The sequence below is a fragment of the Paramormyrops kingsleyae genome, chromosome 15 (genome assembly GCF_048594095.1).
Source record: "Paramormyrops kingsleyae isolate MSU_618 chromosome 15, PKINGS_0.4, whole genome shotgun sequence".
Taxonomy (NCBI): Eukaryota; Metazoa; Chordata; class Actinopteri; order Osteoglossiformes; family Mormyridae; genus Paramormyrops; species Paramormyrops kingsleyae.
The window spans coordinates 22,252,000-22,277,142 of NC_132811.1; the positions used below are offsets into that span (position 1 = coordinate 22,252,000).

The following is a 25,143-nucleotide window of genomic DNA, read 5'->3' on the forward strand; positions in this document are numbered from 1 at the left end:
ACGTATGTCAGACGGCGTTTTGGCCCTCACGGACCTCGATGGACGAGCCAGTGTTCAGGGGCGAACGCTACTGAGTTGTGAGGGGTTCGAATGGGCTGACTGGCAGAGGCTCGTCCTACTGGGCCGGCCCCAGTACCACTGCCTCAGGAGAGAGCTTCCCACGCACCTCCCTGTAGCGGCACCGTAATTAATACCCAGAGAAGTGCCGCCCGCCATTCTCCCCGGGCTGGGCACACTCACGCCGGTGTCTGAGCCTGAGAAGTGAGCGCCTGGCACCCCCGTCCGCCCTCCTCCTCGCCCCATCTGCTCCGCCCACCAGGACACTTCCTCCGCACGGCCATCCGCCCGTTCCTTCGAGGCTCCCGGCTTCCGGGCCGCGGGACCGGCGAGACCGAAGCCATCTCACGGAGGAGTACGTGGCCCTCCCCCGCTTCACGCCTGGCTTTCTTCGTTTCAGACGGGGATTAGCTCGGTGCCAAACCAGAACGGAGCCGGGACCTGCATGCGCCGTGAGGTCGCCTGCTTTCTGTCATGTGACGGAAACATGCAGGGTGGGTGGGCCTGCAAACCTGGCGGATCACCTGCCCTGGAGGTTTCTGTTCATCATGCATTATGCCGTGAATTTATATGTAACTCTTTTTACATTTTGAGGACAGACTAACATTACAGCTATCTGAGATCATGACTAGCTTAACTGGCCTACTAGAGGTTATGGTAGGTCAACATTAGGACTCTCAGAGGGTTATATTCTGAATTATAAGTGACCAAAGTAAATAATACCAAAGTAATATTTAACTTGCATTTACATTACATTAACAAATATAACATATCCACAAAAAGCATAATATGAGAAGTAAATATACCTTTAGATGACAATGATTTCCTTTCTTTTTGTGTACCATGTAAGTGATCAGATTCAAAATAGGAGCTGGAAAAAGTGACCTATTTTTAATTGGTTCACAAAAATTGTGTGGGTGTCTTGGCTTTATGTCACATAAAATGGCACTTAAGAAATGACTTTTAATGAACTACTGTTGCATTGCTTGAGTTGTTATACAGGATATAAAATACGAAAACATCTGATTTGTGGAAGGCTAAATTACACCTAACACATCATTTTCAGTCTTCGGTGAGTCAGAATATTCAATTAATCTGAATGAAATTAGTGTGATATATGGACTACATTCTAAACGAAGTATAGACTATAGATGGTTTACTTTGCTCAATTTGAAATTATGAAATGGCGCCATCGCGTGGTCGCGTTCAGTATTTTATGGATTTTCTTTAACCGACACGTTTTCTGGAATAAGCAAACCAACCTTATAAGAAGCATAAAACAATCTATAATAACTAATATTTTTTATAAATATAAAAACAGCAAAACAAAAAATAGTACCTTCGATTTATTTATAATTGCTTGCCAAAATGTCGCTGCTGTTGCTTGTTAATGTGCCGTGGTTAACAAAATCACTTTTTTTTTCCATAGTAAACTTCGATACATGTTTGGGAAATTTGTTTGTTTGTTTGTCTGTCTATTGTGACACTGATATAAAGGTTCACAAAAATTATTTTTAGAACTGTGAATATTATTCGGTTAATAGGTGCAAATATTTATTTAGTTATTTAAAGAAAGAAATTAATAAACAATATTTCCAGTGCTCTTTTTGTTATGATTAATTGTGGTCCATTTTTGCAGATATTTTATGAATATGTACTGGATTATATATCGATAAGTCCTGATAAATAACACCATAGATGATCTTTTACTTAACATAATGGAACCCAATATATTTAAATGTGTTTTTGATTTGAAATACAGTACGTGTAAATGTAAACAAATGAGCACAAATCATACAAATCCATTTTGTCGCAGTGTTTATCATCTGATTATTTCTAAAAAACACATTTTTTTTTTATCATAAAGCAAATAATGTTACCCTTATCCCAACACATCTGCTGTGAACAATGTTTTATTACCTGGCAGGCAGTAAATTTAAATGGAAATTATATATATTTAAAAAATAAATATATTTCTTTAATAATAAAACATCTAAAAAGCTAGCAGTCTCTTTAAAAAGGTTAAAAATAAGCCCCAGGCCGGGGGGGGGGTATGAAGCAGAGGAGCATTGGCTGTCATTCAGGCGGCGCCAGCTGCGTGCGGCTCATGAAGCCCCCGCTTTTATAATCCCTCATTTTCTCTTGTCTTTCTGCCCTGTTTTTGCCCTGTAATTCTCCTTTTCACAGTCTTTGTGCCTTGCTCATTGTAGCCCTGCTAAGTGTCTGTGTTTGTGTGTGTGTGCGTATTCGCGCCGTGTCTCTCTGTTTTTTATTTTCCCTTCCCCTATGCGTGTGACTCCTCTCGGGGCTCTGGCAGCTCCGCCGCGGCCGTGGCGGGGGAACAGGCTGTGGGCCGGCCCTGGCGGCACTCCAGTGTTGGCAGCTTGGGCGCAGCAGGTGGAACGGGAGGCTTCCAAACCGGCGCCCCCCTCCCCCCCCCCTAAATCCCATACTGCCAGTGTCAGAGACGGAACCGAGCCGCACACTCCGAATGGGCCGGCTTCGGTGCTGGCCCGGAGCATACCCTACCGGCAGCGCTAATGCGGATGGGCCGATTCATCTCTGTGGGGCTTTCTCTGCGTCATGCCATTTTTCCAAGGCACTGTTTTCTCAGAACAACGAAACCTGTGACTGGCAGCCATCTTGGTCATGGTGAACCAGTGGGGCTGATCGCAACCCAGTTAGAAACAGCATTTGGCTTTCTGGCTTTTCCAGAGCACATATTTCAGCTTTTCTACGTTTCCTGTGAACGTTTTTGTTAAATAATTCCAAATATTGCAATGAATACATTTTAAATTATTATAATAAATGCACAAAAGTAAAATAATCGACATATTCTAACCCCTTTGGTGTCTGAAACGCTAATCTCCCATAACCCTGAGCAAAATAAGTAGTTGGAAGATGGATAGATGATCGAAATGCTAGCGTGCTGTTCTTTCAGCATAGCAATATCCAATCTGACCCATCCAGAAAGATGATCTGGTTCCTTTCCCTCCCTAACTTTTACTTTTCAGTTGTTCTTCCATTTTCTGTTATACTGGTTTGTAGAAACACACAGAAGCAATGTAGTCACTTTGGTTCAGGGAAAATATTGATTTCCATTTTCAACAGCAACGTTTACCAAGAACGAGAAAACGACGGAAACTTACTAAGCCTCAGTGTCTCCCTCTGTTGGACAGTAATGAAATAGTTCCTTCTCAGACTGCTTGCAGTCGTGATGTAAACAGGTTCCGTCCCACTTGGACCATGTTTGCAGCGTGACGGCGTTACTTTAAATAATTTCATTAAATTACTTCAATATCATTCGTCATCCACAGATTCAGCCTATTTGACAACGTGACATGCATTGGCGGTATTCTCTATGCAAATTGATAAACAAACAAACAAACAAACAAATAATCTCAGTAAGCGTTTTATCTCCTTTTTGGCTTTTCATAATGGCATCATGGCAAATAGATTTAGATTTACCAGAGAAGTGTAGTGGGTTCCCTATTTACCACAGTAAGCATCACAATATGCGGAACAGTCTTTCAAAAAGTCAGACACAGAAAATGCTAGGAAACAATAGAGAATATGTGCAGGTGGTGATGACACTGGCATCAGAATGCGTAAGATGTACTCTTCATAGAATAGAAATAAAAACACAAAGGTCGCTGGTGAAGTCAGGGGGGTTAAACATGGCAGCGGTTCACTGTCCACTTCAGATACTATCAATGCGTCCCGTGGTGGGAGAAATACGTCATTATGGAGTAAAATTCTCCTCTAAAGAACTAAGGAACGTGTAACAAAAAAATTATATGAAACGCAAGTGAAATACAGACAATGTCACAGGGATTGATGTCTCTAATACCATTACACTCATTTGCAAGTCCAATTAATCTTTTGTTTTTGGTGCTGATTGTTTGTTTTGGGCTTCTGATATACCCAGACGTGTACCTAGCGGGTAATACTCTAGTCACTGGAGAGTCTGATAGCGTTACAGAAAGATGATCCACGGACGTGCGGCTCGTTGATTATTCATAAGGCCTGGCTAGGCAGAGCCTCGGAGGCAAGCTGCCACAGAACTGGATGGTGTAATTACCCCCCAGCCGCACCAGCGCTGCAATGCCCCTCCTACACCCCAAAGCCTCTGCCTCACAGCGCTCCCTGACCAGGTGTGCCTTTCTGAATTTCAAGGATATTTTAATTATTGTAATTTAGGAGCGTGCGCTGCGGCTGAGAGACAAAGAGAGCCTCAGCCATGTATCAGGTGTGGGCCAGGTGCCGTCGGGTCCGGTCCAGCTGCCCTCTGCTGTCAAATCCCCGGTCCAGAAAACACGTGAAACCCGGTAGCCGAAACAATCCTCCCACTATTTGATATGTACCTATTTGCATGACGCCCTCTTAAACTTAAAAACAAGGGCGTAGATTTGGGTATGGACGCAATGGACATGTTTCTACCAATGTTGTGGTAATACCATGTGTGTTTGGGGGGGGGGGGGTGATTTGGTTCCTACCGATGTTGAAACCACACCTATGCCCTTGCTTAAAAATGCTGGGGAATTTAATGCTCACCGTAACATGCAATTGTTATAGACTAAAGAAGCATCTTTAAGAATGACAATTTAGAGCAAAATTTCAAGTGCTCCACCATCTGTGTGTATGTGATGGACAACAGAGGTGGAGACCTTTGATGCCAATTCATATGCAGTTGTTGTTTTTTTTACTTGTAAAATATATGGAAAATACATGGAGTTTTTATTTATATTATCGACGTTTATGGTCTTTTACTGGGCATTCCATAAAGTAGACACGTTTAAATAAAGTGCTCCTGTGTGTTTGTCGTTATAGTAGGCCTATTTCCGGTGGGTGGTTAATTCTCAGGTTAATGATTCATTCAAGTCACGTAAAACAACTGAAAATCTATGTCTAATATTTAAGTGGACTATCGCCGCCCACTTCTAAGCTGAGAAAGAAAAGGGGATCACACTCCGGTCCTCCCTTTGTTGTTTAATTATTGTATCGAATTAGCACCCTCGTGTGGCGAGTGTCGGGAGAACAAAAATGAGGGCCCTCGATGAAGCGCGCCGTACAATATGCCGCCCGGCGCACCTGTACTTCAAAAGTAGTCGTTCCTAACGATGGCCGGCGTCATCTTCTGAATGAAGGCACATCGGTATATTTTCCGTTTCCAGGACTGATTATGAAAATATGGTGAACATGTTAACTTGCATCTCATTAGCGTAAATAGAACAAGCACGTAAATTTATTACCAATAAATAAGATGTAACATAAGTACATACAAATATTTCTCATCAAAAGAAAGAAAAGACTATTTACCAGTGCGAACAGTTTTAGGTATATAAGTGAAAATGGCTTACTAATACAAGTAAATATCATTACGAGTAACTATTGACTCTGACTACTGAATAATTATTCTTAAAAATAGCGGTAAAATATCATGCATATTAATTTCACTGAAGATAAATACACGTAGCCAAATTATTTAAAAGAAAAAAACCTTCTGGTAATATTTAGTACAATGAAAGTCTAGTGAGCGATCAAGCGATCGGCATTGTTTTGGGGGGAACGCTTTTGTGTACTGTTTTATTCATTTCATGTTTTTAAGAAAATAATTGCTTGACTGACCATTAGTTGCGGGGTGTAATTCAACCGCCCCAAACAATTATAAACATGAAACATTCGTGTCTAAAAGTTAATACGTTTCATTCACCAAAATTTGTAAACGTACAAGTACAACGAAAACAAAAAAATCCTTAATCAATTGCAGTAGCAACTGCAACAACAACAACAATAATAATAATTAATATTATTGTTGTTGTTGTTGTTATTATTGTTATTATTATTAAATAAAGATAACACATATTGAGTTTTTGACAATAAATAGAATAGATTCCGATATTTCACACTATGCTCCCTGTAAACGGACTCGTTGTATATTTTAATTTTAGCCTGGCATGTTTAGCTTTTCATGTGAGACCATAATGAGAGGTTGGAAAGAAAAGTAGAGCTCACTATATTTTCAAACAATGCTCGTGGGACGTAATCGGTATGTGCCTACTGGTGTTTTATTAGGCAATATAAACAAACGGATAGGTTTTCATGTGTGAAAAACCGATAAATTTACATTTGACATGTCTGAGACTTCTAGTGTAAAACGCCTGGTCAAAGACAGCTCATTTGATCTCTGTTTTGTTATCTAAAAAAACAGCATAAGCTGTCGCTTTTATTGAAAACGTTGCATGAGATTATGTTCCTTAAATATTTATACATGTGTGTTTTACCGGAGCATTATATATTTTATTAAGGGGTACACCAGCGGGACTCCAAGAACCTGCACCTGTAACTCAGCGAAACCTTTAAGTCAGCGGAACAGTTTCTTTAAACGTTTACCTGCTGCACCTAAACAGTAACAACGCAAAGACGGCAGAAGTGCGTCATTTTTTATACCTGCACTCTAGACGAGACGCGTGTAATTTCCCGTTTCTCAGCGTCGATCAGTGCAGGGCTGCAAGTTCAGGAAAGGACCTGTAGATGGAGCCTTGTGCCATTTTCATGTGCAACGTGCCGATGTGTTACATATGGCCGTATGTATAACCTGGAGTTTCCTCAGTTACTGTGCACGCACCTTCATTGCTAAAACGAGTGGAGAAAGGTTTTTTTAGTATAATGTTTTACCGTGTTGCTGGCATTTAATAGGTCTTTAATTCGTTATCCGCTATTATTTATTTAATTCAGGTACGTAATGCTATTTAACCAGTGTACACTAGGGGCCCGCTCCTAATATCTAATCTGACGAAATACTCATTAAAGGATGCTAATTGTTAATGAATAATAAACAATATTTTATTTCGTTGTTTATTAGTTAAATGCGACGTATCACATAAGCGACCTAATACTAATAAGCTTAAGTTATACATAGATATTCATGTGTGTAACTGTCAATGTGTGCGTGTGTGTGCATATATATATATATATATATATATATATATATATATATATATATATATATATATAGAGGCCTATAAGCATACACACCAACATCGATAAAACTGTTTCAAAGGACATATCATACACTGTATCTGTAGGCCTATGTGCTCTTCCTGGCGATTTAAGGAGTTACACAAACTCTTGCAATTATACTTCATGTTTACCCATACCTAAATTGCACAAAGAACATTTTGTATACAATATAATTTGTGAACACATTAATTCTTGTCAATTTTTATGTCACCTAATGGTGTTTATATAACATGTTTCCTCTTGCAACCGGTTTGTTATTAATTAATTTCAAGTTTTATTATTTAAAGACAAATGCACTTGCTTGGACAAGCTGTCATGATAATAATATAAAAAATATTTAACAGGTTTTTGTACAACTTTTGTTTTGGTCAGTAGGCCTACTTTTCAATGGGAAATAATGCCTTAAGATTGAAATTAAATGTAAATGTGACGTCCAGCGCGCTCTCACAGCTCTTGCACTTAAACCGTAAACTGCGCTGAATCCATGGATGCGCAGATTAGCTTCCCGCTCCATTTTGCCGAAGTTCGACGAAAATAAGGCGAAAATACAGTATTAAAACACAACCCATTACCTTCCCTTTACCTTAATATAACAATTCGTTGCGAGAGAATCATCATTAGGATCGTTAAAATCCATGAGTTATCCATGATTTAATACTGATCTTAATTGTTGTTGTTATACTAGGTTGATGTTTTAAACACCGTTATTTTGCAGTTTGCCTGTAATTCGGTGTTTTTATTCATGTGTGTTTATTGATGGGATATTTAAATTCCAAATTACTTGGCTAAAGCCCAAGTTCGACAAGAAATTATATTTCTTCGAGTGTCATGAAACTTTATACATCATCAGAAGAAATATATTGTTTTTTTCCTTTTCAAAATTTAAATAACATGCACTATCTGTCATTTTAATGGGTTATAATTTTATCTATGTTTAATTTAAGCGAAGCGATAAATCACGAGGTGTAGTTCTGTCGACCAAATACAAGACGCTTCGTTGCTGTTTAACCCTAACTTCACCCTATCTTAACCCTTAACTAACTTTCTTACCAAAAGGAAATGGTCGTGCGATTTATTGTTGACCATATAGCCAATTTCACAATCCAGTCTTTTCCAACTGAAACACAAAATACCTCGTAATTTTCGCGTTAAGGATGCTTATAAAGCAGCGGAAATTTGTTTAACGACGATGGTGGCATCTATAGAAAATCCATATTATATAATAATTTATAAAAACATAACAACAAAAAGACTGTTAATGTTCGTGGTCTTAACATGATTTATATAAATCTAAATAAAATTTGCCTTTTAATTTTGATGGGATAAATATATTTAGTATATTCCATCACACAAAACTTATTATCCTAAACCTCAAATAAAAGACGAACGTAGGGGGCATTATATTTAATATTTCATAGCCGATTTTCCAATATTTGGCCATTAACATTCAATTCAATATTACATGTGACATCGATATTATACCATTTCTATAGTCGTTTAACCATTACAAAAGGTCCGCAATAAAAAAAAACGCGATTAAAAATGGTTTCATAAAACATGTCACATTTATGCTTGTAGCATCTACTAAGGCTCCATTTACCTCGCAGACTTCAGTGACAGTTACGAAGCCATGCTTTAAGACTACAACTTTTATTTGACTTTCGGAGATGAGGACAGTCATGCAGTCGTGATATTGGACGCTCATGCTATTTAAACGATCAAGACCGTATTTGTGTCGCTGTACGATTAAGTTGAAGGAAAATTGTATTGTTTTGTACATTCACTTTCCGGCAAATGCATAATTTGTTACAACTGTAAGCCACTTCATCCGAAGGCATTACGTCAGTCATAACCAACTGACTCTGCAGACCTGGCCGATTTAGATTAGGATTATGAAGTTCACTAGCGCCACAAATTCACCAGCGCCACGCTTAAGTAGTTCAACTACTTTAACCTCATCCTAAAGTGTCCCTTGCTTTAGCGTCGCGTGAAGAGCTGTGCGTTTTATCAAATAAGCCCGCAAACCGGTCAAGTTTAGAACTAATCCAGTTGCATATTCCTGGTAGTGAGCAGCTTCTTATGAATGTTTGTCTTTTAGTTTGTTTTTTACTCTTTAAAATTAAATGATCGACCATATCTTAATATGCCATTGACATCAACCTGGTTGTACTCGCCGCAAACACCTTTGACACAGGTTGCATAATTCAATATATTTATGTATATAGGTGGGTGATCTGTACGCGCTCCTGATCTTGTCTCTCGCGGAAGAGTATGAACTCTCGTGAATAATTATATAATGCGTTTTCTATGTTTTCATAATTTAAGAACAAAGAATGATGCAATGTTAAAGAAAATAAATATATGTAGTTTATTCGGCTTTAAGTTGTTTTACCTTGTACCCAAGCTCTCTCGGAATATCCTCAAGTCCGTAAGAAAGAAAGAAAAAAAGTAATTTATTCCAAGCATTTTCGTAGGTACCACTCTGTAGTGAAGTAACTAGCCATGCTGACAACCCATCGTAGGCAGCCTACATAACACTCATTTCTTAATTTCTCGGAACTTTCAGTAAAAACTACAGATATTAACTTCACGACCGCCAGTGCTGTTTCGTCCCTCTCTTCTTGGTCCAGTTTTCTCGGGCTTCCCTGGCATGGGGCTGCAGCTTTAAAGATCTTTTTGCAGAACTTGGCAGAAAATACAGTAAAGGCGTCTCTTCTGCCTTTTTGTTTAGACATACATTGGCTGCGCTCGAGTGCAGTTTTCTGTCAATGGAGGAACATTAAGGGTGATCGTTAAAAGGGACTCGATCGAAGTGTTATAAAAAAATCCAAGTTCTATAAAATAAATGTCTCTAAAGTCGTTTGCATACCTATTTACACAAAGTAGCCAGTTAGATAAAATGTGAATATGAACAAAAACAGAATGTCTCGGTGATCAACGGGTTATTGTGACTAAGTTCTTGTGAATTAATATTTTTTACATACAACATAGCATTTGTAGATTTTTTTTGTCGTGTACAGTAGTGAAGAATGTGGAAATTAATTCACATGTAATTAAGTGATCCATTAGGCCTATAGTGAAGTTAGTCTGCATGGAAAGTAGCCTAACGTATCTTTGCATTCAACGCGTATGTTTCAGTGTAACTTTGCAAGTATTTGGACAGTCGTGAAGCAAACTTTCCCGAGTGCAATGCAATTCTATTAGGCTCGTAACTCAGACTTAGTAATTTACCGGTTCCGTATTGAAGAATTTGGAAATAAAATAATATGTGAAATGTGAACCACGTGGTTAATATTATGGCTTTCTGTGGAAAATTTGAACACCGATGAGTAATTTAGACGAATATTAACAAAGAAGAAACGATACGTTTCGTCAAATAATTTTCAAGTCAGTAGGGATTTTTAAGTTTTCCGCTAACTTTCTTTCGAATATGGACCACGATAAGTAGTGGTATTAAACCAATTTCCCTTTCATTTGTAGAACTAAGAGTCTAAGGCGTTTCCACTGACACGATTTACAGCCCACAACCTATCAAATGGCAGTTTTATAGCCATTTTTGTGAAAAAGCAAAAATAGATGTCGTGTCCTTATGTTCAACTAAACTAATTCCCAATAGCTTCGTGTATGTAAAGTCAAAATACCACAGCAGATGATAATTAACTGAAAAAAAATGTAAGGTTTCACATGTTCCTGTTTTAAGTAAGAAGGCATTGTTTACTGATACAGTGCCGTTATGGACTCATTTAGTCAAACATCCATCACACGACATACTAGCACGTTTATTTCTGCAAACAAAACATAGAAGATAAAATTGTCACTGTCATTAATTGTTTTTATTTAATGTAAGAATATAAAGTTTGTAATATAACGTTTTCCTCAAAATGCCCACTGTATGTTTTGTATCAGTAGTCTATATGCAGTTATAAGACATATCTGCAGGAGTCCACCCTGTTCAATTGCCTGTCAAATAACTTCCCTTAGTCTACATGAAAAATAGTCTTCATTATACCAAAGCCTCTTTCTTCGCCATCTAATGGACCAATTTAATCTAAGTACAAAACGGCTTTACCTAATAAATTTATTTGTTTTCTGCGCCATCTGGATACAGCGCTTCTTTGCAATGTAAACATGACGTTCATTAGGCTCTCCGCGACTGACGTCCGCATGCATGGAGGAACCAAGTGCCGCTGCCAATCCGGAGATCGGCTGCTGATGTTCCTCCGCCTACAAAAAGCGCTTCTAGTTAGTTTACAAATATCTACTTTTTTCATCCTATGAAAATAACGCACATTAGGACCAAAATATTGGATGGTGCCACATTAAGGGGATGAAAAAACTTTGGTTTAAATGGACACGTGTAGGTATGCCCAGTAGTCTATATTTTGGGCCATTCAAAGGCCATCAAAAATTAAAAGAAAAACGCTTGAATGATAAAATATATAATTGATAATGTGTTTAACAAAGTAACTTTTATATTCTGTTTTTAAAAATATGTATTGTTTGATCTGCGTAAAATGGTTATTTCAGTAAGAATAGTAATCTATCCATGTTCCACACCCGCTTGCGGTACAGGTTTGAGCTGATAATAATAATTTACTAATCATATTTACATAATTCATTTTTGTCATTTGAATATTCTTCCCATTTAATTATCTATAACATATGAAACAAATGCAATTCGATGTAGTATTTCTCCATGCACTGTTAGACAATAAACAAAATACTTTGTTGAATATTTGTATTTTTGTAGATGTTTTAATCCAGAATATTCATACGATACTGCATTTGGGAAGAATAAACTCATAAATACATAAGGACTGTTTATTATGATTCTGGATTTAGTTTTGAATAACTGATGGGCATATTGTACAGGCACATCCTAGGGCAGCCAACATGAGTCGCTGTATGGACCTCACTACTGCATGAAGAGGATGCTACAGTTAAAACGTGTTGCCTTGGCATGATAACCTAGACAGCAGCTTTATCTTCGTCACTACACTAAGATCGTTAAAGAAAAGAAAATGTGCAATACAAAAGCACAACATATCAATGGTCTTGAATTTATATCAGCAGCCAAAATATAAATCATATATCAGTTCTGACTTGAGCTTCTCTTTGAAGCATATTTGTATAAAGGAAGTATTTGCATTCAGTTTCATTTGCAAACTTAGAATGTCTGCTGGATGTTTTAAATATACCTTATAATTTAAATGCCTTTGATTTATAGTATATGATTAACAATTTTCAGTATTCCAGTTTAACTCAAGGTTTAATTATCATTTCTTTTAAAACAAGTGGAGTTCAATATAAAGCTTTTGTAATGTTTTATGAAAAAGTCCCGAATTTGAAACCACTGTCAAATTATCTCACGAGCCCTTTTAGTACTACTATCTCTGGCATGCATGTTAATGCGTGTTCTTTTTAAGGCCAGCTGGAGAAGAGGAGGTGCATTTCATCCAAAACTATCTCAGATGTCACTCAGACTTCATTATCCTGACGGAGGATGCAATCATAGGCTGCTAAGTAAACAGCCAGGAGCGCGTTCAGCTTTGGATTATAAAAGCGAGTTCTGGATCACACCAGTGTAACGACTAAAGCGATTTAAAAAGAACTTCGGGCTTGTCTTAGAACAACGCACTGTTTTCTTATGTTACTTTAAATTCTTTTGGGTTATTTTACCGTTTGTCGTATTTTCATTTAGCTAAATCTAAAATTAAGGTAAATGAAACTTTGTTTTTTCTGATTTGTGGAATATAAGTTTTTGACCACCTGGCAGCTATGGATAAAATTAAACCCAACTTACGTTTTACTTATTGTTGTGATTTGAGATGTCATATTCCGTATTTGCAGTGGAATTTCATGAATAATTAATAGTGGTCCAATTATTAACTTATAATCAAAGTGAAACATCGAATTCAAAGCGAAAGGCCACCCACTTTTCATGTTAAAACACGGTATTAACGGAACAGAAGAGGGTGTTTAAATTTAGCTAGAATATTCTGAGCTCATAACTATACATGCCAGTCCTACGAATGACGTTATTTAATTGCCATGAGTAAAAGTTTTGCATTTTAAGTCGTTTAAGTAAGATTATAATGGGGGAAGTGTTCTTAGCTGTATATATAAATCTATTCCATTTATTTCCCAAAATCAATTAATTAACAATGACGACAGAATATATTTACTTTGTCACGTGGAAGTTGCCGACATATAAACTACTCTACTGGAAGCCATGCGTTATAAAGAGTTGGTAATAAATAAATTTATATAATAAAGTTTCTAAATATTTTTCCTTTTGCACATCTTACACGTTGCTTGTCCAGTATTGAGCAGTATGTTGTGTAGCAGAGCTCTCCAATTAACGCATGGAAAACATGCAGCAGTCAGCCACAAGGGCACGATAACATGGCGCAACTCCATCCCAGTGCGGTTCCCATTCCGAAATATTTAGCTACTGCACGAGTCTGGCAGCATCCATCGCCTGCAGACATAAATAAACATGTAGCATTTATGCAAACGCGCATTCAGTATGACTCGGTAGCCTCCTTGACACTGTGAATGAAATGAGCATGTTTTCATTCAGAGTAAACTCATACGAGCGGTCTCTGCTGTGTCTGGAAATATGTAGGCAAAAATCGCTGCGGACATTTCGCGTTTCTCTCCGAAACCGCCGAATCTTGCACCACCCGTAATGCGAAAACGTAAGAAAACATGACAGAAGCAACGACTACCGTTATAGGGTTAAATGTTGCTTTTTACGATAAAAGTCACTTCCGATGCATGATCCTTATCTAATTTGCAATTTTTACGTTTTTTAAAATCGCACACAAGAATGCCCCTTAGCCCCTTCTCTCCTACAGCGCGATGCACATGGACGGAGTACGCAGCGGTTCTGCAGCAATATGTACGGGAGAGAAAAAACTTCAGTTTCCAGCACTGGAGCGACAAGCGGACTCGATCGCTGCTGGCAGGCGCCTCTACTAGCTGTGATTTGCCAGTACGGTTTGGGTGGGGAAGAGATGGCGAGAGAGAGAGAAGCGGTGTGCCTTTGCCGCTTGGGTGCTGCGTGGTTACTATGCAAATAGCAGCGATTGCGGAAATAAACAAGGGGGGACTCGCTGAATCGATTACAACTTCTGCACAAAGTGTAACAAACCGAGCAAAGACAGCTAGAGTGTGTCTTGCGAGCCAGCCGGCTTTGCCAAGCTTGGATCGCTGTCAAAAATCGAGGAGGAAAGAAATGTCTTATTGCCTTTTTCCTATTTGGGATTAAAACAGTACGATCAGGAGCAATTATTCAGCTTATAGCCTATTTCCTCCTTTCTTTTTACGCTTTTGGACTCGTTTAACCTGTTAAAACAACGGCAGCAAGTTTTTCACCTTAAAAAAATTAAGCAACAAACGTGGCTGAAAAATGAAGCACTTCGTCTCAACATTTTAAAGTTTCTCGTGTACACGTTGCATGGCGATGGTACGTGCGAATTTGCGAATGAACCGTTCATCTTTTGATTTAAGTGCAATCTACTTAAAAATGCAAATGGTTCCTTTTTAAAAGCTAAGGAACGAAATGAAATGTGTTTCTGTCAGACGCGTCTGGAAGGCTGCGCTACGGTCCGTAACAGTGTGATGTCTATTATTTAGCAAGGAAGCTAGTGTTAGTGATGCAGCTTCTGTAGCATTTTTTTTCCTTATAATTTCAACAAGCTTACTTAGGGAGGACGAACGGCAATGCCGTTAGCAGTCCAACGGAAATCCTAGCATTGTGGACAAGATGGAAAATTACCGGGCTCCGGCCCGAAAATAACACAAGGCTACAAGCTAGTTCTGCAGGGCGTCCGGCGATACCAGTCAACCTAGCAATACGGAGAGTTGACGCTACCTCTGGGGACGGCTTTATTGACATGCATTTCGTCCAATCAGATAGCCATTTGGCTTTAAATGCCGGAGCATTGACCAATCAGATACACGCGTATTTTTCCCCGAACGCACTGACACAGACCCACGGACCCGCGAAGGGGGTGGGCCGATATCTGTAGCAGGTTAAACGAACTACACAGAATGTGTCCTGTGGTGCAGCCTGTCAAAATACAGGAACTTCTCTCGAAGTTGGAATAGCAGGGTTTTTTATTCTTCATTGTCTATTTTGTTAATCAACGTAGCATATCGGCCAGGTTATTTTGTCAAACAATTATTGTGCCCATTTAACTATTTAATTTAGAAATTAATCGATCCCTTTAATACTTAGTGATATTTTGGTACTTCTCAAATGTAATTCATTCTGTCTGAACGATTTTGCACATTATCAGTTGCAATTTATTTTAATTTAGGCTTTAATTTAATTTATATGAATAATTTATACATAGCCTATACGAACATCAGCGTATACGCTGCCATAGTTAAATAAACACGCTGTTCATTGTTTATATCAACATTAAAACGTTGTGTAGTTGATTTCCACAAACGTTAAATTATGTGAATCCAAAACATTGAAACATATATTCCAATATATTGAATTCCATCATGTTTCGTCCAGCTTAATGAAAAAACAAATTTCTAGCAAAATTTCACAGGACTGTTTTAAAATTTTACTTATTCAAATACTTTTAGCTTACATTACACTACTTGAACATGGATTTAAATTATTGGAAAACGGTCGTTCATCAGTTTGAATGAGGTCTACATGTGAAAATCAGAATTATTATTCTCAATAGTAATTTTAATATTAGCAGCTTATGTTCAAAATACAGGTTCTGTCAGAGGCATTGCATATTCCTCTTACATCAAAGGGAGACTGGGCTGGTAGTACAGCCGAGGTTCAGGGCGTACAAAGGAATACTTAACGGTGCTACCGCGGAGTTTACTTCTCCGACCATTTTCTAGAGGGCGCACAATTGACTTCCATTCACCTCTCACGTTCTTGCTAAGAGCTAACAGTTGTTCAAGATTAAACTAAAGCTCAGTGCAAATTGTTCATAATGAACACATTTCTTTTTTCGAATATCGCCGGAAAATTCAACTAAAAATACTTAACACATTTTCCTCATTTTAGCAAAGTTATAATCACCTTGATATAGTTCAGATATTCGTGGGCTTAATGAAATATTACTGCCCAATAGTGTGTATGTATATTTAAGCAAATGCGGATGTGTGATACTTTCTGGAATAACACCTCATATTATCATTACAGTAATACAAACATATGAAACTATAAAAGTCGATAAAGGGTAGGCCTACTATTAATATTTTATTTTGCATATTCTTCACGACGTATTGCGACGACAAACCTGCTGCAGTCAACAACATATATAGAAACTCGAGAGATAAAAAGGATAGAACTCTGGAAAATGCATGTCATCGTTTGGTGAAGAAGTTATAACGGTGGCATATCTCAGGCTTTACATCATATTATTACTATTATTTATATTTTATTAATTATTCATATTTTTTGTCATTTTCTTATGGGATTATATCTGTTCTTCTGAAGTTGAATCATAACACTTCTCTTTTCAGTGTTTATTGTCATCGTGTAACGTATTTCCTCACGGTATTGGAAATCGTTGAGTTGGGTATGGGTGTCACGGAGATTGCACTTATTTTTCTACAGTAAATATGAAAACATCATTCTGGATAACAGCAGCTGATATGTTAAGTGCTGTTGCGTCTTCGACATGCTTTTAAATACAACCAGCAATAAATTCCACGTGTGTAAGACATGACAGAGTATAAACCAATGCATCATACTTAGCTGATACTGCAAAGAAAATAGCACTGAAAAGGCAATAGCTTGTTTAGACGCAGCCTAATAATAGAAAGTTAAGCATTTGTACCAAAGGGGCGGTATATTCCCTATCAAGTGTGTAAGCTGCTTGCTCACGCTGTGTCTGTATCCCTCTCTTCCTCCTCATACACTCTCGTTTTTGTGTTTTCCATTTCGTATAAATTTTTATTTTGCCCTGTTGCTGGACAGACGTGCTGTACGAGGCTGCTGATACTTCGCGAACTGCTTTAAAAAGGGTCTCGCATAGCGCTCCGGCTGGAAAAAGCCATTACGTGACGGGGCAGAGACGCCCGGGCTTGTGACTGGAGCGCTGTACACCCTACTTGTAAACCTTCAACTTTTGGATTCACATGCTGAATTGTTTTGCGACGAAATGAAATCTGATTATTAACTTAGATTGTAATATTCCTTAAGGTTATATCTTTTATGCTGGATATTTCTCTCGGGACAGCACTTGACGATGTTTTCAAAATTTCTCACCACATATAAAGAATGCTATTATCGGCTTTTTGATTTCTACTTTGGATCTCACAGACCATAAGCATGTAGACTAGAAGAAGCTGAGTTTTTTTTTCCTCTTGGCGCCGTGGATAAAAGTGAACTGTTTAGCTAGGGTCGGACACAGTGAAGAAGACTGGTTTATCGTCGCCGTGCTTTGGACAGACACGAATCCGGGATTTCTATTTAGCTTCTGCACCATTTGGAAAATATAACTAAAAATAAAACAGTAATTGGTTTTTGCAATTAAGCACGCTTGCCTCTTTCGGATGCTACTACTGGCTTAAATTTCCTCTCGCCGCTTTAATTCGCCCTAAAGCCGACGGACTCGGTGCGGAGTTGCTCTCGCCGTAAAGCTGTCCACATGCCTGCAAATGCTCGCCGCTTTAAAAAAAAACGTCCGGTTTGCCTCCACGAAGAAGCGCAGTGCAGTTTAAACGCAAAACGGGAGACTTGCATCGTGAAGTGATTAACTGATCGATATATCTTTTTTTTTGCCGTTCCTGCGTGTTTATTATAGACTATCCGATCTCGGCGGCTGCCGATTCTTCGCACTTCGGTTTTTTTATTCCGCAGATCTGCGGGCTTCGCTTCGGGACATTACTCGGTTGTCGATCATGCCCCTGGTGAAAGTTAGGCGCACCCCGGCGAAGGGGACCCATCCGCTGCTTTAACAGCTGAGTACAGTAGATGTGAGCCGTGTAACTCGAGGCGGGGTTAAAGTTCAGATCTATGGAGCGGCGGAGCGCTGCTTGCACTTCGCAGAGTTGGAAATGTGAAAGCAAGAAGCAGGCTTGATTTTTTTCCCTCTCTCCCTTCTCTCTCTCTCCTTTTTTTCTTTTCACACACGCACACATACACACTTAACATATACACTTACACGCATTCACCCACACACATCACTTAACACAGGCTACATAACACGAAAAAAAAACAGCTATAGACACAATAACAATACAAGCAGAACACAGGAGACATGTACTCCCCGTTATGTCTAACGCAGGTAAGTGAGCCTTTACTCTGTAATTAACTAAATGTGCTGCATTTGGAATGTTTCCCTACCCGGGGCGGGACAGCGCTTATGTGGACTAAAGCGTTGCTTAACACAAGAAGTAACTTTGCAATATGCATTGCTGGGCTGACAGAGCCATCCGTGCCGACTACCACATGGCGGGCGGCGTAGTCTGAGTCCCATGCATAAGCACAAACGGATTTGTGCATTGAATTTTAGTTTCTGCTGTATAATGTCCGATATCAGATGGTATTGACTTAGATGACTATCCTGGGAAATATATGGTATTTACTATCTAAGACGGTAAAGAGTCAATTAAGCAGTAACAGTTGGCGAGGTGATAAAGTTGTTAAAAAATGTTAAGTTCAGTGTAATAGTCTATAATTCAGCCTTTCATCACGTAACGTTTAATATTTAAGTTTTTGAAGGGTTTGTAATTCTGTAGTGTGAGTCTTGTGGTTTTCCACTTCAACCCGGTATTAAATCGACTTATCTGCGGTTCCTGTAAAATTAAAACACTGCAGTTTTCAACACGTTTTGCCGACTTGTCCGGGCACGGTGCAAGTTGTAATAATGTAAAGCTTACTTAAAATGTTACTGCTTTTCCTGGATAACGTAGTCCTCAAGGGGCTAGCAAGTGGTAAGCCTCACGTATATGGGAAATAAGCCGTAACCAAAGTGTATTTTAAAAACAGTTACACTATGCAAATGCTTTCCGTATAAGTGGGATTACATTAGTTCTAGATGTGGTCAAGGATCTAGCGGTAATCTGTTCAAAATGTAAATGCGCACCATCGAAGTCGATTTTTCCTAAATCAAATCTCGTTGATTTTTGGCATTAAAAGTGCTTTTAGGAAAGTATAATTGTACCGTACGAGATTCTGTGCCAAACTGCTCCATGTTTAATCATTATTATGGAGAAAAAGAATAGCCACTATGTTGATAAAAGTTTATTTTAACACCACCGTTGTTGTCAATGTCAAAGGCCTTTTAGCAAAATAACGACTGCTGAGTACATCTTAATTTTCAGTACGTTTGTTTGCTTAAGACCTGTCGTGTTTTGTTTATTTAAAAACCTTCACGAAGTTTGAGGACGCGAAAATAAATCATAGCCGACGCGACAAGCGCTAAAGGGACGCGCCGTACAAGTAGAGGTAGCCGGTGTCCGGCCCCTGTGTCCGGCTGCCCCTGTGCACCGTCAAGTCCGGAGGTTAGCTGAGGTTACCACACACGCAGCCCCGCTTTAATAAATAAATTATATTACCAAAAACGACTTCAGTTTATTATTAGTAATGTTGCATCCCAGGGACTGTATCGGATCACACAGCGCGGGTCAAATATGCGTTTGATATATAAACCTTGTATAATTAAGCTGGTCATTGTCGCAATACAAATACACTTTGGCCTGTTTGTAAAATCTATCCCTTCATCTCCCAACCGCATATTTTGGAGCGGGTCAGGGGTGTTTGTGAAATAAGAATAAAATAGAACAATAACTCTTGCAAAACTCATTTTTGAGAATAGTTTATGCTGTTTACATTAACTTGCTCACTGGTGTTATGTAAACCAAGAAATTACTACTTCACAACTGAAGTGTTATTACAGATAATTAAATGAATTAATAAAGCATTCGTTTTATGTAGATAAAATTACGGCTTTTTTCATAGTTTGTAATCTGACCATAGGTCTGGTTCTTTGCATTGTTCAGTGGTTAACTTACTCTAAGTCAAAAGTGAGCATTCACTTTGTTCTAAATATAGATCAATCCAATATTACATTTTAGAAATTATCTGTTGCCTATAAGTTAAAAGAATTTGTGTAAATGTCCCCAAAAGAAAACATCAATACAACAGACAATAGGCTGCTTAAAAAAGCTGCCAAAGAAAGATGACTGTGATTAAAATATTTGGAAAATGGTAGTATAACTTACTCATTGATCAAATATTGACGGTTGTGGCTTTTTTATTACCCCGCTTATCCTAAGATTTAGAATATGACTTATTGTAAAGGTAGCGCTATTTAAAAAATAAGATATTTTGAACTAAATCAGCACCAGAGGAGTGTCTGCTTCCAAAACATTAATCTGTATTGCCAGAAAGTTTTTGCTAAAATCGTTAATAAAAGTATTCATATTGCATTGCAAGTCCCAGCACATTTACAATTTTTTAGGTTATAAACTCAAGGACTGAGCAGAATGTAGGTTCTCTGTACATTGTTTACAGAATGGTCTAATATTTAACCCTGTGGTAGGCCCTCAATATATATGACTACTAAGGTGGCTTTTTTTAATCAATTAAAATAATTTCAATCTGCAGCTGTTGCAGGGTGATTGTTGAAAAAATGTTTTGTGTATCTGGTCGAATTTGAAAGTCAGCTTGACAGCAGAGTGTTTAAGACAAGAGCTGAAGCAGCCGCTTTGTAAAACACAACGCTGGACACACATTGTACTACTTGTCAGATGTCTGTTAAAACATTTTCCCTTTTTTCCTTAAAAAAAAGGGGATTTATCTTTTTACGGTTTGTGTTGCGGGAGCCGCATGGAATATTCCGGTGACGACTTGATTATTCCTCACAAAGGCCCATGTGACGTGAAAGCAGCAGTCAAAGGCTCAGCGTCTGGAAGCGTGCTGGCCGCGGCGACGGTGGGCGCTGGGCAGGGGGAATGTTTTAACAGCCTCTCTGGGTCTACAAGACACTTTTTCTTTGGCCAAAAAAAAAGTCCGCCTGGCATTTGCACAGCCAGCAGTCAGTGACACACAAAACACCCAGGAGTCTGCCGGTATGTTTATAATACGTCTCATTTAAAAGTTCTTGATCTGAGTTGGCTGTCAGCTCTCTCCCCTACATCGGTCTGTTTCTGTGTAAATACTACAGCAGGGGGGGGGGGGGGGCGGGGGGGGTCGCCTGTTTAGTTAGCCCTGTGTGTCGCAGAGCGTGTCAGCGAAAGGGGGCCCACTGTCACTGGTGTTTAACAGTTACAGCTGTTTATGGAGGGTCTCGAGGAAGGTGGTGTTTGCCACCGGCGCAGATGCCGTCAAGATGTGCTGCAGAGTTCGCACATAGACGTTAATCTTGCAGGCCGGACTGCACGTGACCAACTGGTGGTGCCCCACCTGACCCAAGATGGGGGGTGGGGGGCAGCAGATCCAGGCTCTGGGGGCTTAGGCCTCGGCCTTCTGCGCTGACGCACCCTTGACCATTAAAATCATTCAGAAAAATGTCGCTGAAAATGATGCAGCGTTTTCGAGACATGAAACACTGGTAAAGCAGCAAGACGCAAAGTCTGCAGGAGAGCTACAGAGAAATTTTACTGCGCTGGCTGCTCGGATCTTGATTGAAGTGAAGGTCTCTGTTTGATTAAATTGATGCAATTGCATTAATGACTGCGAGCAGTGCGTTGATGGTCTACGTTTTGCGCGGATGCGGTAGCTGCCTTGAGCTGCCAGATCACGATACCCCAGAAACCTCAGTACATTTGAAAAATCCAGCACTGTAAGACCTATGCCTAGCCTATGTATGACTGGAAGGCATTTATTTTGCATTCAGCTAATAAAAACCTCAAGTTGAAATCAATATATTTTAGTAGGTGTGTACCCATCAGATCCATTTAGCTCTTGGTGATTTACAGTTTAGTTCATTTGAATTTATGTTCCACTATTACTACAGAAGTGTATGTGGTCACACCAAGTTAGATTAATGGTCTGACCGTTCTCTGGGCTACTAGGCGCTTGTGGCAGGTTGCTTGTACTGCGGACGGCCTGGGATGTGGTGCCACAGGATTTGGACAAAATTCAGTGTGTGGGCTGCCAGGCCAGTGACCATCGGCCATCGGTCATGACTCAAAAACATGTATTTTTGTGTGATTGTAGTCAGATCTCCAGAAGTGGGAAATCGTAACATTAGAAGCCAAAGTTGTTTTTTTAGAATTTACACCTGAATTAAAATTCTTATCGCTGCTACCCTACAGCAAGTATGAAAAATGGATGGATGGATCTTATTCTGTGTCAGTCTGTGTTACAGGGTCTGTCAGTGGTGTATACAATCTGAGAGGGAGTGATTTTGCTGGTTGCTTTTTTGAGGCCTGGTGCTATAGGGAGACGCTGGCCTGCAAAATGTTCCTCCTGCTGCTTCCAAATGAACATTTCCCACCACAGCGCTTGGGATAACGAACCGGATTTAAAATCCCATTCTGTGGCCGGCACTGTGTTTTGTGCTGATAACTTCTAAGCGTTAGTACATCATCTACCGGTAATTATGTATTATAATACTTGAATGTATTAGGTTTATGAAAAAATTATGAAAGACAATGATAAATGAAAACACGGAATTGTTAATTTCTCGCTTAATATTTTTTACACAAGGCCCATCCAGAAGTTGAAAGCTACTTTTGACTCTAGAAGTTACCCAGTGGTATAAATGAGCGCAGGTCCTTTTTAGTATATACCGGGGTTATTTTTTAATGTCACGCAGCTGTGGTGTGTTGCACGAGGCGTCCTGGGAAGGATCGTTTGCAGAGTGCGCAGACAGAGAACGGTGGGAAGAGAAAACCAGGAAAAAAAGAAGCAGAAAGAGAAGGTGGAACCCAAATGTTGAATAACATGGGAAGAGATCCACAGAAATCCCCAGTTTATGTATTATTGAATGCCTCCAATTTCGTTATAAGTATTATTACTATTATTATTTTTTCACGTTTGTGTTCTTTTCGAGAACCAGGCCTGTTCATGCAATCTGTGTGTCCAAGACGCCCAACCACTTGTGTGGCTTGTGTTTGTGCCCCAAAACGTCAGAGTACAAGTTTAGGTGCCGTGCTACAGTGTTGCCACCATAGCCCACATTGCCGCCCCTTGCCAGGGGCTCGGTTTGCATATTTTGGAGTGGCACCGTGGGCACACATTTCGGGTGCTTTGTGCTGTTTAGCCTGTGCTCTCATCCAATGAAAGGCAGCATATTTGTTCATCGCCTTCATTCATGCACTCCCCGCAGTATGGTCTGTTGTTGGGGAAGCTACGGCTAATTAGCGCTCCTTCAGGGGACCTAAACTTACTGCATATATTTTTAGGGGTCTGTGGCTTCTAATAATTACATAAATATCCTATCATTTGTGTTTGTGAGCGGTTTTATATAGACCTGCATTGGTTTGTTTGTTTGTACATGAATCTGTATCAAGGCTTTGTTTATATTTTCATGAATTTTTTGAGATGGGGGGGAAATCGACAGCGTGTTTACAGTTAAGATGCCTGGAACCGCTCGGGGTTCAGATCCCGCCCACGTGTGGCCGCCAAGCCGTAAGGCGGGGAGGGGGGGTTCTGGTATGGCAGGTGATCACGGGGTGACGTGGCAACGGCAGAATCAGGCACGGGGCCCTCAGACCACCATCCGTCTGCTCCTCAGGCCCGACGTCAACAGACGGGCCAGTCAGCGAGGCACAGGCCACAAATAGAACGGCTGTGTGCTGCATGTCTGCCTATGAAAACATAAAAATAGACACAGCGCCCAGCCTGTTATTACATCCTCTATCTTGGCAGACCCCCACCCCCCGAACCCCCATCCCCGTTCTGCGGACTAGCATTCCTGCCAGATAGCCAAGCGCTGGCCTAGAAGTGCAGCACTTCACACTCCGCTTTATGTTTCCTTGGGTAACGTCACAGGGTAAAATATCTCAGACCTAGCGCTGATAAATGTTTATCAATGACTGCGTTTAAATCTGCTTCATTGAATCGACTGGTATTAATAATGTGCGATTAAGAAGTTATGAGTATAGATTCATTAAAATACCTGTTATTTCTGCTTGAAATTTTAAAAACGATGTTAAAAAAAATGTTTCAGGTGTGATTCTGCAATTTTCAAAATGTCTGACATTCATTTTTTAAGTATATATACTTTAAGTGGGTGATTATTGAAAAATTAATCCCTTTCTGTGGCTCTGTTCTGTCCCTCCCTTTATCCCCCACCTCCTGCCACCCCCACGGTCGCAGGATGAGTTCCATCCGTTCATCGAGGCCCTCCTGCCGCATGTGCGCGCCTTCGCCTACACCTGGTTCAACCTGCAGGCCCGCAAGAGGAAATACTTCAAGAAGCACGAGAAGCGCATGTCCAAGGACGAGGAGCGCGCGGTCAAGGACGAGCTCCTCAGTGAGAAGCCCGAGGTCAAGCAGAAGTGGGCGTCCCGGCTGCTGGCCAAGCTGCGCAAGGACATCCGGCCCGAGTTCCGCGAGGATTTCGTGCTGACCGTCACGGGCAAAAAGCCGCCGTGCTGCGTGCTCTCCAACCCCGACCAGAAGGGCAAGATGCGTCGGATCGACTGCCTGCGGCAGGCCGACAAGGTGTGGAGGCTGGACCTGGTCATGGTGATTTTGTTCAAAGGTATTCCCCTCGAAAGTACTGATGGAGAGCGCCTGGTTAAGTCGCCGCAGTGCTCGAACCCGGGGCTGTGCGTGCAGCCTCACCACATAGGAGTTTCCGTAAAGGAGCTCGACCTGTACTTGGCCTACTTCGTACATACTGGTAAGTCCTCATCATTTCTGCTCCTTCTTCCCGATCCACTTACCTGTCGTGTTTCCCCGTTGCCCCCTCCCCCCCCTCCCCCCCCCCAACACCTTGCGCTGGGGCACGATGACGTTTTCACTCGTTTTGGCCGGCAGGGGTTCGAATTACGGCAGTCGACACGAACTCCAACTCAGAAAGAGAGCTTCTTTTGGGGAGGAAGGTGTCCCTTTCCTCCGGTTCAGCCCAGAGAGAGAAATTCTCATAATGACATTTTTTGGACGTGGCAAGG

General features: G+C 40.1%; 1 protein-coding gene across 12 annotated transcripts in view; it reads left to right on the forward strand.

The window, feature by feature from the left end:
* Nucleotides 1-25,143, forward strand: part of nfia (nuclear factor I/A) — a 159,646-nt gene that overhangs the window by 31,430 nt on the left and 103,073 nt on the right. For 6 of the 12 annotated variants that reach the window (XM_023813232.2, XM_072699576.1, XM_072699583.1 and 3 more), the window contains exon 2: nt 24,344-24,872. In XM_023813232.2, the coding sequence (XP_023669000.1) occupies nt 24,344-24,872 (529 nt within the window). Of the gene's footprint in view, nt 1-14,001; nt 14,552-16,946; nt 18,360-24,343; nt 24,873-25,143 lie in introns of those variants that run through there. The other 6 variants (XM_072699580.1, XM_072699586.1, XM_072699582.1 and 3 more) reach the window with 3 other exon arrangements.